The sequence below is a fragment of the Thalia democratica genome, chromosome 6 (assembly GCF_965202585.1).
Source record: "Thalia democratica chromosome 6, ktThaDemo2.hap1.1, whole genome shotgun sequence".
In the NCBI taxonomy this organism is placed as follows: Eukaryota; Metazoa; Chordata; class Thaliacea; order Salpida; family Salpidae; genus Thalia; species Thalia democratica.
In genome coordinates this window covers 47,181,663-47,194,531 of record NC_139170.1, presented here as the reverse complement: position 1 = coordinate 47,194,531, position 12,869 = coordinate 47,181,663, and the positions used below count along the sequence as shown (strand labels likewise).

Below are 12,869 nucleotides of genomic sequence, written 5' to 3'. Positions count from 1 at the left end.
AAAAAACGCGACAAAATAAACACACGCGACAACTTTCCTTGAACGAAAATCTTACACAACCAGTGCGGAACAATTTTTCATCAAACTTCAGTTTCTGTCCACATTTTAACTCGCGCGCGCACAAAAAAGCCCGTAAAAGTTCATTGAAAGCGGAAAGCTTCACCTCGCGACGACCCCTGGCATTGCAGCAACCAGCGAGGAGAGAAAGCAGCTCGCACAGTTCATTTAGCGCACGGTGAAGAAGTTACGATGAGGGCAGCATTCTGCAACGCAACCTGCTAACCCTTCCATTTCTCTTTCATGTTACCTCGGTGATGCAGGTGTCCTCTGCGGAGTTCGTGAACTTTCCCACGAGCGACAACATGGCTTTTTGAATTTTGCGCGCATCTTTTGATTTTCGCGACGCTTTTCAGTTTGTTAAGGTTTTCGTTGAGTTGGTTTTTGAACAAAATCATACTTTTACGGATTGTATATAATTCAGGTAATAGTTAAAAGTAGGTTTGCTTAGAAGTGATTAATTCTATTTAGATAAAGTTATTTTATTTAAAATATTTTAACCTAACCTTATACTACATAGCAAATTATTATAAGTTTTAATTAGTCTTTTTTTATTTGCTCACAAATAATTTTACAAAAACAAATTACAACAATTAAATTTTTTTAAGTAAGTGACTTTTGTAAAATATTGAATATGAATATAAATATTCGTTTTTGTACTATGGGTAATATAAATTAAAACACCATTTGGCTGTCTATCTAACTTTACCTCCGTTTTTTATCAAATTTATAAAATGCACAAAAAAAGTTATTTGCTGTTTTCAAAAAAAACTTAAAATTACAATTAAAAAAAAACTACTTAAGTTTCTTAATAGTGTCGGTAACACATATCAAAAACTTCTGAAGCTGTTTAACACTTTTAAAACGCGTAACTTAACTTGTTACTTGTCATAATTTTTGGTTTGGGTAACGCGGAACAAGTGTTTTTAACATAATCGAAAACTAATTTCAACGCAAAACAAAGCAGTTGGAACGCATTTCCGCGAAACGCGAAATTTTTACGAGGCACGCTCCACCTTGAGGTCGCGAATTCACCTCGCATTCAACAGCCGCGCGTACAGCACCGCACCTGCCGTTCGAAAGTTCACCCACAGTGCACAGCGGACTTTGCGAGGAGCACACAATACACAAGTTCGCGTTCATTTAATTTCGCGGTCATTTTCACGGGCTTTGCTTCGGTCCGTGCAGGTTTTCGTAATTTCTAATTCTGTCTGTTCCGCGCAATTTCGAGTAATCCAGGAAAGATTGCGGCCGCTCGGCTTTTATGAGTATCGAAACTGTTTAAAGGTATACAGCAGGTGTATTGCGAATTTCTTAAAAGTTCAAGTTCGGTGTCGTCTGAACTATGAAAAGTCTGGATTTTTTTTTGCGAGACAACAGTTGTTTTGTTTGTTTATGAAATGCAATAAATAAAGTGCTTTCCGCCGCCGTAAACAGTCCATTCTGTGAAAAGGACACATTTCAGCGTACCACAGCGTACCAGCTTTTTTATTTTTAATTTAACTTTATAAGTTTTACAAACTGAACTGTTTACGCCAGTATTGTCACGTTGTGTGTTTTTGTATGGAAAAAGCGCACAATTGTTTATGCTTATACCAGGCACTGATAAGTAGTCATCTATAATAATTTCCTAATTTGTTGATTTGGTGCGTAAACAGCGACAATGTGTTTATTCAATTAATTGTTGTCACTGAAAAGTTGTTGTTTATTTCTAAAAATAGAATGTAATAAAGACTAAAATTATGAATTTTGTTATAGTAGTCACTTTTAAATTGCAAAAAAAAAACTGTATTTGTCAGCCATTTTAACCTAATAGAATACCACAAAACGACACAACTCATATACGAAACTTTTTAGTAAACAGTAAAGAAAACCAAGTTTATATAACAACACACCCTTTTATTGCAAATAACACAAACTAGTTTATTAAAAAAAAAAACGTTCAATTAACTTATTTAAGTTTCTACAACAAGTCAAAATTTACTGTTTGCAACAAAATATTAAATCTTATTACAAAACGAATAAGATATAACTTCAAAATGTAATGATTAAAAATAAAGTATGGTAACAAGTTAATATTTGAAAGATATACTACAAAAAACAAACATCAAAATTCTCACCCCAAGCTCGAACGTTTTCAGGGCGACCCGGATGCCGCCCGGTATGGTGGGGGTGACCCTCATCGTTTCGTCCACGACCGCGCAAAGGTACCTCATCTTGCTAAAGTTTTCGTGACCGATTTCACCGAGGGGACTTTCCCACAGCCCGTGACGCTTTATCTCGTTCCGGACCGCTTCGACGACCTGGGAAAAGTGATACTTTGTTTGGTGTTTTAAATGGCAATGTTAACTTGATAAAGTTTAAAAATTGCATTGTCAGAGCAAATAGATTTTTTCTCAAATTTCATTCAAAGTTTTGTCGACGACCTGGAAAACTCATTATTTGCTAATATTAATTTAACAAAGAATGAATTAAAAAAATTTATGTCGGTAAAATAGTTGTTTCATACTTAAGTTTCATTAACTATTGTGTCTACGTTATAGGAAAAGCCTTTTTTAATTTAATTTTGAATAAACTTAACTTGTTCGTTTTTAAGTCACAACTAAACTGATTCGCGTGTGATTGCAATGTTTTGAGTTTATTTAAACGCGGTAAATTCTTACACTTAAATCGAAATGCGTCTAGTTTAAAGGAATGAAGCGCAAAAAGTGTAAGTTTTAGAAACACTCGAATTAATAAATAACGTTTTTAAAACTTTTAAATCTACAAAAAAAGCTTAGTGTGATAATTGGTGATGTTTAGTAAATTAACTCAAAAAATAAAAACGTAAAAACTTTCGTTACCAAAATAAAAATGTTTTTGTTCATAAATTTCATTTCAGGTTGCGTCTACAGTTTTAGATAGATGAAAAATTTATTTAGTGTTATTTGAAAACTTAAGGACTTTTTTTGGTATTTACAAAAAACAAGAAGTTTATTAAGTTAAATCAAAACAAACCATCTTAATTAAATTGCTTTTAGTTTAAAAATAATTCGTTTAAGTAACAAAACTGTCTGATTTTTTTTTTTTAAAGTTCATGCTAAAAGTAACTTTCATTATTTGTGAATTATCAAAAGATTTCATACGCATGATGAGTAACTAAGCTGTTTACATTAACTTAATGAAATAAAAATATTTTTCCCCTATTTACAACAAGAATAAACTTTCGAACAATGAAATTATTGGTTTTAAAAGTTGAATCTAAGACATTAAAAACTTAACTAATAAAGAACTATACACGTTCTTACGTATTTTCATTTTAAAGATACATAGTTTTGTTAGTTTTAGGGAATAAAAACAGATGTAACATTTAATTTGTAAAGTAGTTATCTAAAACATCTTTTAGAAATTCATGATACCAAAAAATGCATAAATATATTTCAAAACAACTTTCCTTGACATTTAAACTGTTTTGCACACAGGGGCTTACTTTTACAACCTTATTGTTAAAACATCATTTCTTTTTCATCCTAAAACGCAATTGATAAGATAAAGCCGACTTATAAAATCGAATTCAAATGATCGAGCACCAATTAGTTATGAATGGACTTTCAAACTTTTTTTTTGATAACGAACTTTTTTTTAAACGCAAAAAGGTTTCCGCGATACGCTTTCAAATGTTTGCCTTGCCCAAGCACACTTATACGCTGATTTATCAAAAGTTTTCTAAGTTTAAAAGACGGGTTCGTCTATTTTTATAACTTTAATGCGATAAACAAAACACACGCGCCTACCATCAATCAACGAAAAATTCCTCGCAAAAAAATCAATTTTTCTTGAACAATGAGTTGAAACTTTTCCGTGAACTCTTCACCCGCTGATTTCGCAGCTGCCACTAATCCACCCCGCCAATCAGCAAACAAATGGCGTGAATTTGAACCAATCAGAAGCGAGCGAACGCGCGAGCCGAGCATCAATCCCGGAGTCAAATAAATCGTCCAAGAGTTCACCGTAGAAAAAGTTTGAACAATTTTCGATTGATGGCGGAAGGGCTTGATGCAGATTTATCAACTTTCTCGAATTTGCGCCGACCTGGGTGGCAACCCTCGCGCTTTCTGATATCTGGGGTGACAAGTCGCACATGTTCAGCTTTGTGGGTGGCCGACTGCAGAGAGTTTATTTTGAAGATAAACAAGACGCGACTCTCTCTCTCTTGTTAGAATGGCTTTTGAAAAATTATTTTTGACTTTTTTGTGAACTTTCGAAAACGGTGAGTTTCGTTCGAGTTTTGTGTTGTAATGTTTTCACAAAGTTGCGAAGCTAAACATGCTTCATATTTCAGTTTGTTTTTATAATAAACAAGACTCTCTAGAATTATTTTCTGAAAGTCGTCGTTTTTGTAGCCAAAGTTTTGATGACGATGACTTTTATTTCAACTTTTACGTTGAAATAATTTTTTGAAACCTTAAAACACAACATTGCAACTTTGCTGCAAACGCTCTAACGTTTTTAAGCTAGTTGCTTTTAATGATTATGCAGCGGTTGTATGCGTCTTACGACCAACAGCACAGTACAAGTTCTGTAAAAAGGTTTTATATATTAAAAAGGCTGTATCTTAAAAAGTAATGCATATTTGAAAAATTAAAAAGCACATACGTAGGCCTAATTAATATCAAAAAGCCGTTTTTTTTTTTTTGCAAAATATCTTATATTTTTGTGATATTTAAAAATTGCTAAAAATCTTTTTGTACTTTAATACTTATTCAAGCCATATCTCAAAAAACGTATTTAGTTTTGCAAAAAGGCAAAAATGTTTTTTGAACACTAATTAGATATACATACGAATTTTTAATTTTTTTAAAATACTTTTTATTTTTGTTTGTTTTGTTTTTGAGTTGTGGCTCGTAATTTGTTTTTAATGAATTTCAATTGTCCGAATTTGAATAGTCACCCGGGGTGGGCGGTTTACAAGTTACTTAACTGCAAGAAACAACTTTTGTTGGCGGTTTTTTTTTTAAATTATAATTATAAAGTAAGACAAAAATTTGATTAGCTTTTAAAAAACATAACCGTAATTAAAAGAACATTTGTTAAGCACTAGTGTTTGCACTAAATCAAATTAAGACCACATTTGTAAATACATTATAAAAAAGCTCAATTTTGGTTAGTTTGCACAAATTGTTTTTTAGCTTAACGTTTCTGCTTATTTTTTAGCGGATCGTATGTTTCTATTTGGCTGGTCTGATCAAGCCCGTATTTTACTGACCTCCTCGTTGTGTTGATAAAAAAATTAGAGTTATTTTTATTTATTTTTAAATTATATTTCTCAATTATTTACATAAAAGTTTTGTAAATATGTTTTTTAGTATAAAAGTATAAACATTAAATTTCCAATTTTAGTAGTACACATTTAAGTTTAAGTGTGTTATGTTTTTATTAAAACGTATGTTTTTATATTTAAAGTTTTAGTAGAGTATTCGTAAGGTAACTTTTATATTAAAAACTCGTATAAAAGTAGTAAAATATAAGAAATGCTAAATATTTACACTATTTCAATTAATAATTTCTACAGTTTTTAAACTTGCTACTTACGCTTTAATATTATTTTAAATTGTTTTTTAATCGATTTTGTTTATCTAAAGATATAGAGGTATAAAATCTTATGCAGAGTTTGACTGTTATTATATGGTTTGTTTAAAACGGAATACTTTTAATCAAATAAAGCTAAAAAATTGGGCGAAGAATGATTAAAAGCCAACTAGAAACTGTCAAAAGCCAACAGTGATGCTCAAGATATTACTGATTATTAAGGACGCGTAAGATAAGCGGCGATAAAACTGATAATGTGTTAGCAAAGAAGTCTCATTCAAAAGTCAGCTTTCTACGGTTAAAAACGACATGTTTCAAAAAGCAGCCAACAATTTCTCGCCAAGCCTCACTTTCCGACGACGCTTTGAACCCGGCGACGTTTGAAAGTAAAGCAATTTAGTTGACAAACTGAACTTGTTGGTAAGTTCAGCGTCTAATCTGCGATCAATGTCACCAACGGCTCGTGTCACCCGAGGGTCGCCTCTCGCGGAAGGTCGCCGCCGAAAACGAGCGACGAAAACAAGCTGCAAAAGGGCGGTGCGGGTTACGAACCGCTGCGAACGAGCTTGTTTGTGTTTGGGAGCAAAACAGCTTCGTTCGTGTTTGGTGCGCGCAAACAGCGCGGCAGCTGATGTGTGCGCAAGCTCTTGTTTGCTTTCCGTCCACATTGTCGCAATTTAAAGCTCGCTGGAAGGTCAGCGAAGGGTCGAAACGAGCTGTTGGAGTTGTCGGGTGACAAGCGAGTTGTTTGTTTGCACGAGGTTCCACTTAAAACTGTGCGTTTGATGCTTGTGTAATGGACTAAATCACGTTTTACTTTCTGTTGGTTTCGAGCAAACAAGAAGCGGTTCGACGACCTTCAGAAATGATCACTTTTCGGCAAATATCGTGTTAAGTAACATGGTCTAAGTAGTATTTCGGTGATAAACGGTTTTGTAACATTTTCTAGCAAGTTTTTGATAGCTTATCGATGTCAGAAAATTGGACTTTGACCGCATACTTTGGTGTAATCGAAGTTTAATTGATTTTTATTTAGTTCTCAACAGTTTGTCAAAAGGTGACGGAGAGTTCAAATGATGAAAAATGTCGCCTTGCCAAGATTGGTAGCAGACATCAGCTGCAGAATTGACGTGTTGCAAATAAAATCTGCACCGACTTATTAAAGGATTTTAAATATTTTTAAAGGCCGTTGAAGTTTGTTCATAGTTCATGCGCTTTTTCTGGTAAGTCTTAAAATACTTAATGTGGTTTATGGGAACGTAAAAAGTAAAATTGTAAAAACTATTATAAATTTTCATTTTAAAAAGTTTAAAAATTTGTTTTTTTTCAGAAAACATTTAAATGATTATTCTCACTCAAAATAACTTCAAATTTTAGAAAAATTAACTTTAGCTTAACTTTTTGTTTCAATATTTTTTTGAAAATTTTAAATTAAAACTGTTATTTTAATTGTGTTTATTATTTTGTAAAGTTTAAACAGCTGTATAGATCTAAATTTTACGTTGTTTTTTAAAAAAATATACATAGTTAATTTCTCATAGTAGACCTTTAAAATTAATTTAGGTTAATTAATAATACTTAATTTATATCCAATATTTGTAAATAAACCGTAAAACATTATTATTATAGCATTTAACAGCTTAAACTGATATAAATATACTGAAATAAACAAAAAAGTTTAACAGCAAACCGCAAAAAATTTTTATAATATAGTTTAACAACTTTGGGTCATCAAGCTATTTTTAGAATTTTTTTTAATTTTTAAGTTCTTAAATAAGTTAAAAAATTAAATAGAAGTTAGTATAAATATAATTTGCTTATAAGAAATAGAAAATTTGAAACTATTCTTAAAACTAAAAACACATACTAAAAAGACAATTATAAAAAGATTAATTTTTATAAGAATAATGTAAACAAGTTATACTCAAGTGAATAATGTAGTGTGAAATAAATATTTTACGATTTTATTTCACATTACATTTTTCACTTGAGTATACCATTTTTTTTTATTCCTACATATATATTTTTTTAATTTTTTTTTTAGTATATGTTTTTAATTTTAAGATTAGCCTAAATTTGCTGTGTGTTATTAGCAAATTATACTTATACAAACTTTTATTTAATAACGTAATGTGAAATAAAATCGTAAAATATTTGTTTTTAGAAAGTTTCACAGGCATATCTAGTTTCAGAAAAGCTAAAATAACTTAAGTTAATAAAACAACTCGAAATGAAAAAACTATAATTGTATGCTTCGAAATAAACAAATTATATAAATCATAAGTATTCTAATGCTATATCATCTTTCAAAATATATGTTGGAAAGATGTGCTAAAGTTCATTTGTTTTTATTAATATTAATTTAGTTTGTACAAAAGTTGTTTTAGATCTAAGTGAAATAGAAATAGTGTAGCAAAATACTTTATAAGTTGCTAGTTTATCCTACTATGATTACATTTTATTTAATTAACCTATAGTATTTAAAACAAAAGTGTTATACTATACAAACAACTTATGGAAAACACAAAGTCTTAAACTAAAATTTAAGATAAGTTATTTTTTAAACTTTACTTAAAAATAAAAAAATTAAAAACTAAGCTCTAATTGACCATAAAGTTTAAGTAGAACAAACAAACGCAGTTTGAATAATAATGTAAAAAATATGGTATCTCTTTTTACTAATAAGCAGAAGTTTAAAAGCTTTAGTTATAATTTGATAACCTATTTTACAAAACGATACCATAGTTCTTTTTAAACTTTGGGATATTTCAAATGCTTAAAAGACATCATTATACGACCTTAGGTTTTGAAAGTTTCAAAACAGATGTTAAAAAATTCACAGTTAACAAATGATATATTTTGCACCAAAGACTTATTATACATTAGGGTGCAAACATTGACAAAAAACGAAATTTTACAGTACTTACCAGATATTAAAAGAATGAAACAAGACAAAATTAAACAAAAAGTATTACTAAATAAAGGTAAAGCTAATATAGGTAAAAAATTAAGAAATAAAGTATTTTAACTAATAAAATTTTGTTATACATGCATATTTCTTCACTAAATTAGTTTACTTTTTGAAACGATGATAAATTCACATTTTTTATCAACTTAAACATTACCATTTTATATTAGTATTTCTACTAAAATCTATTTTTACTTAACTTAAAACTGATATAGAAACTAAAGTTTTGCTGAATTACTATTTAGTCGGGTGGTCATTTTAAAAATAGTATATATTTTCTTGATATTTATATACATTTGATCAATTTTTACCAAAAATTGTTAAGTGGTTTGACAGAAGTGTTAAAAAATACTTTCAAAGATTATATTACTGAGCTTTAAAAAATGTAATTGATGAATAAAATATGGTTTGGAACATATATGATATAATATGTTTATTACACAAAGTTGTTATAACAGTTATAAATTTTTGGCATCAATTTTACAAACAAAAAGCCTTACGTGTTTTAAGTATAATAAAATAGTTTTATTTATAGCCATATTTCTTTTACAAGTGTCAAATTATGAAAACCGAGAAAACTCTTCCTTTAAAATTCTAAAAATCTTAAAATATTTCTTCAAGTTAAAAATTTAGTAAAAAATAAGAGTATGCGGAAATTAGAAAAAAATATTTTACTTAACAGCACTTTCTAGCGGTATTTTTTTTTTTTGAAAAATTTTAATTTCTTGTAAGGTACATTGCAGACCTTAGAAACTTATTGAAACAGACTGGCTTAAATTAAACTGTAGTGTTTTAGCTTGCTTTACAATAAAACAATAGTTTTTTTCTTACACATTTACTTATAGTTGATTTTTTTCAATCCACAACTTCCGACAAAAAAACGAGTAATGAAACAATAACAAAGCAATGTTATTTTACTCAAAACTTCTTTTTAGTACGAATATAAAGTTAAATAAAGTTTTCTATTTTTAAACAAGGTACAAAGGGATGAAGAAACAAAACATATACAAATATCTGTGGCAGACTTAAACTTATTTGAAAATTATTAAATGTAATTCTCCTTTAATGTGTCTAAAGCAGGGTTTCCCAAACTTATTTACTAAATCGCCCCCTTTTCATAAATTTGAAAAAAAATCGCCCCCCACGATTTTACAAAGTAGTTTTTCTCTTGAGTACAAAAATTTAAGCCAAAAAAGTTGTGTTTGAAATGTAATTCAGTCCGGTACTTCTTATGCACGCACTTTTGGGCTATGTTTAAAGTAGTTTACAGGGCTTTAGAAAATAATCTACAGTTATTTTCTTATAAGCCCAGTAAAGTATATAAAAATACTTAATTAATAAAAATCCTTTAGTAACTTGTAATCAATCCTTTTTAAATATGAATTGTTTCAAAACTAATAAAACTTTTAGGTTAGTGGTGGACAACTTTTGTAGTCAGCAATTTATATTTACTAAAAAGTCTTTTCTAGTTTCAACTCGTTAAAAAATAAGATTGCGGGCTGCATAATTTAAAAAAATAACGTATAAGAAAATAAAAAAGCTGGAGGGAAATTGTAATAAAATGTTTAGTATTATTGTGATCTAAGAAATACTATTGTGAACTGATACCCAAGTTGAAAGCGTATTTCAAAATATTAAGTATCAAAAAACAAATTTTATTTATTTTTCAGAAAGTAGTTTTCAAGTTAATTAGCGGGTCGAAATTTGTCTGAATCCGAACCGTACGTTACCCATCTAAAATCTTAACTGAAACCTGGCATTGTAATAATCTCTCATATAACGAATTTTGGACATTTAGTAGTTAATACTAAGTAACTTATTTAAGCCGCACAAAATACTTAATTTTTTTTTTATAAATAGGCATAATCTAAAATTACTATACCAGAGATTAAAAAACTATAAAAGAATGAACAGTTTATTTTACACATAATGAAATAAATATTTAAACATAATTTCTGATCTAGTTTGAGGAAGTTTGACCTACTGATTGATTATCTCACATGAAAAGTAGTTTCATCAACAGCTTCAGTTAATGCAGTAAAATTATAAATTTCAATGCGAAGATATATTATAAGCAAGTTAGCTGTAAAGTTAAAATTTTAATTTTAAACATTTTAAAATATATGTTGCGTAGTAGAATACCATGAAATAGTATTTGACTTGGAATAACCTTAAGGAAACTAAACCTTAATTCTAACGAATTTTTTTATCTTAATTTATGTTCAAAAAAAAAAATCAAATATTTTACAGTTAATTCTGTGAACAGATAGTAATCAATTAAAAAAAAAAACTGTTAATTAGGTTAAAATTTTGTTTTGTAACTGTAGCAGTCTTTTTGATGGCTTATTCAATTGTGTATTTTTTTTTTCTAGCTATTAGACTATAATAATTTATCAGAGAAAAATAGTGAAAAACTAAAAGCTAGTGTTGAAATATTAAAATAAACAACACATTCTAATTGCTAAGATACTTTTAATTAAGATAAAACAAAAAACAGTTGTATTAATAATTTGAAAATCCTCAATATATGAATTTCTTAACAATAATAAATCAAGTTAAAAAATAAAAATGAGTTTAAGAATCTTTTTGATGAAAAATTTTAAGTCATCTCAAATAAAGACCTTAAATCTATACTCTTTTAAAACCAAAAAAATCTTTTTTGACATAAAAAATTTAATGGTTATCAAGATTTTTTTATTTATTAAATAAACAGATTAAACAAGATTAAATAAATATTTTTCAAACAAATATTTTAATCACTATGCTTTAAAAACTTTTAGTGTAATGTAAAACGACAAATATAAACTACAAAATTAACCAGGTCAAAAAAAAAACTATTAACATTTTTAAAACATAAAACCATCTAATAGTTTCAGTAGACTTCCGCTTAAGTTCGCACTTTAAACAAAATCGAAAAAAGGCGAACTCAAAAATGCATTATCATTTATTTTTACAAAGTGAAAATTTCAATATGTTATATGCAATAATGTTATGAATAAATATGAAATCCACTAAAACATAAAACAAACATTCATTTTAAAAATAGATCTATATGAGCTATAAAATATTATATTTTTTTTTATTGATACTTAGTTAGTAATAAACTTTTTTTTATCTTAAACTTAAGAAAATATAAATTTGCACTTTTTTTAGGTAAAAAGTGCGAACTCAAGAAAAAGTCTACCGTAATTAACATTTATTAGGCATTATGCAAACCTGTTATAGAATAAATAACTTAAAAGAATTTTTAATATAAAAAGACTACTTAAATACAATACAAACCAGGTTAAACAAGAAGTATTTTAAAAGATCAAATAAATAAATAAACTTTCAAAAAATAATGTCTGTTACTGAATTCAAATATAATGCGAAGGATGAGGTTCATGAATTCTTGCAAGTTTTTCTAATCTGATTCTAAATCAGTAAAATAAAGCTTTAAGTTACCTCCTTTACAAATATCTAGATTAGATCTTTTGCTCAAAATGTTAATAACTGAACTGAAAGTTTTTTTAATACCATAGCTAGAAGGAAAAGCTATAAAGAACAATCTAAATTTCTCTTAAATAATTGGAAGCTTTTGTCTTAGTTTTTGTTGAGTCTAAAAGCTTTCAGATCATTCTTTGGAAAAATTTACTTTAAGTTCAAGGTCAGTTTGTAAGTCTGAGAACGTTTCCTGTAAGTCGTTTACTTCAAAAAGATCTGCCTCAAAGGGATTCATTTTTTATCTATATGATAGCTTTATTGTGACAAATCGAAATTTTAATTTTTAATAATTCAAAATTGTTAAACATTCCAGATTTTTCCAGGTTTTTTTTTGCCTAAATTGTCAAACTCCAGGTTTCTAGGTAAATTGGCAACCCTGTATAGTTTTATTTCTTAGTCTAACATAGTAAATTTTCAAAAACAATTGGAAATATTATGAGGTGATACTTAATAATAGACACCATAGATTTTTATAAACCATTTATGATCACAAATAACATACATTTCAGGTTATAAAATGTCGAGATGGATTCCGATCGTCTATGATTTATGTAATTTTTAAGTAAAAAAATATATAAATGAAAATATGTAATTTACTTGAAAGTAGGAATCATAAGCAATTGGTTTTTTTTCTATATTTTACATAAACAAAATAAACTTTTTTATTTAAGTTTTACCTCAGAGTCAAATATTTAATAGCAAGCTAAAACTAGTAAAAAAGCAAGATAAAAAGTAAAAATTTTATAACTACCCAAAATTTTAAAATCGCCCCCTTACTAGTTATCGCCCACCC

The 12,869-nt window shown here is 28.4% G+C and overlaps 1 protein-coding gene across 1 annotated transcript in view; it reads right to left on the bottom strand.

Moving 5' to 3' along the window:
• LOC145839171 (cytochrome P450 26A1-like) overlaps positions 1-12,869 on the bottom strand; it is a 41,689-nt gene that overhangs the window by 6,374 nt on the left and 22,446 nt on the right. Inside the window, exon 7 of the mRNA XM_082946779.1 lies at positions 2,178-2,360. Coding sequence (XP_082802905.1) covers positions 2,178-2,360 — 183 coding nt within the window. The remainder of the gene's footprint in view (positions 1-2,177; positions 2,361-12,869) is intronic.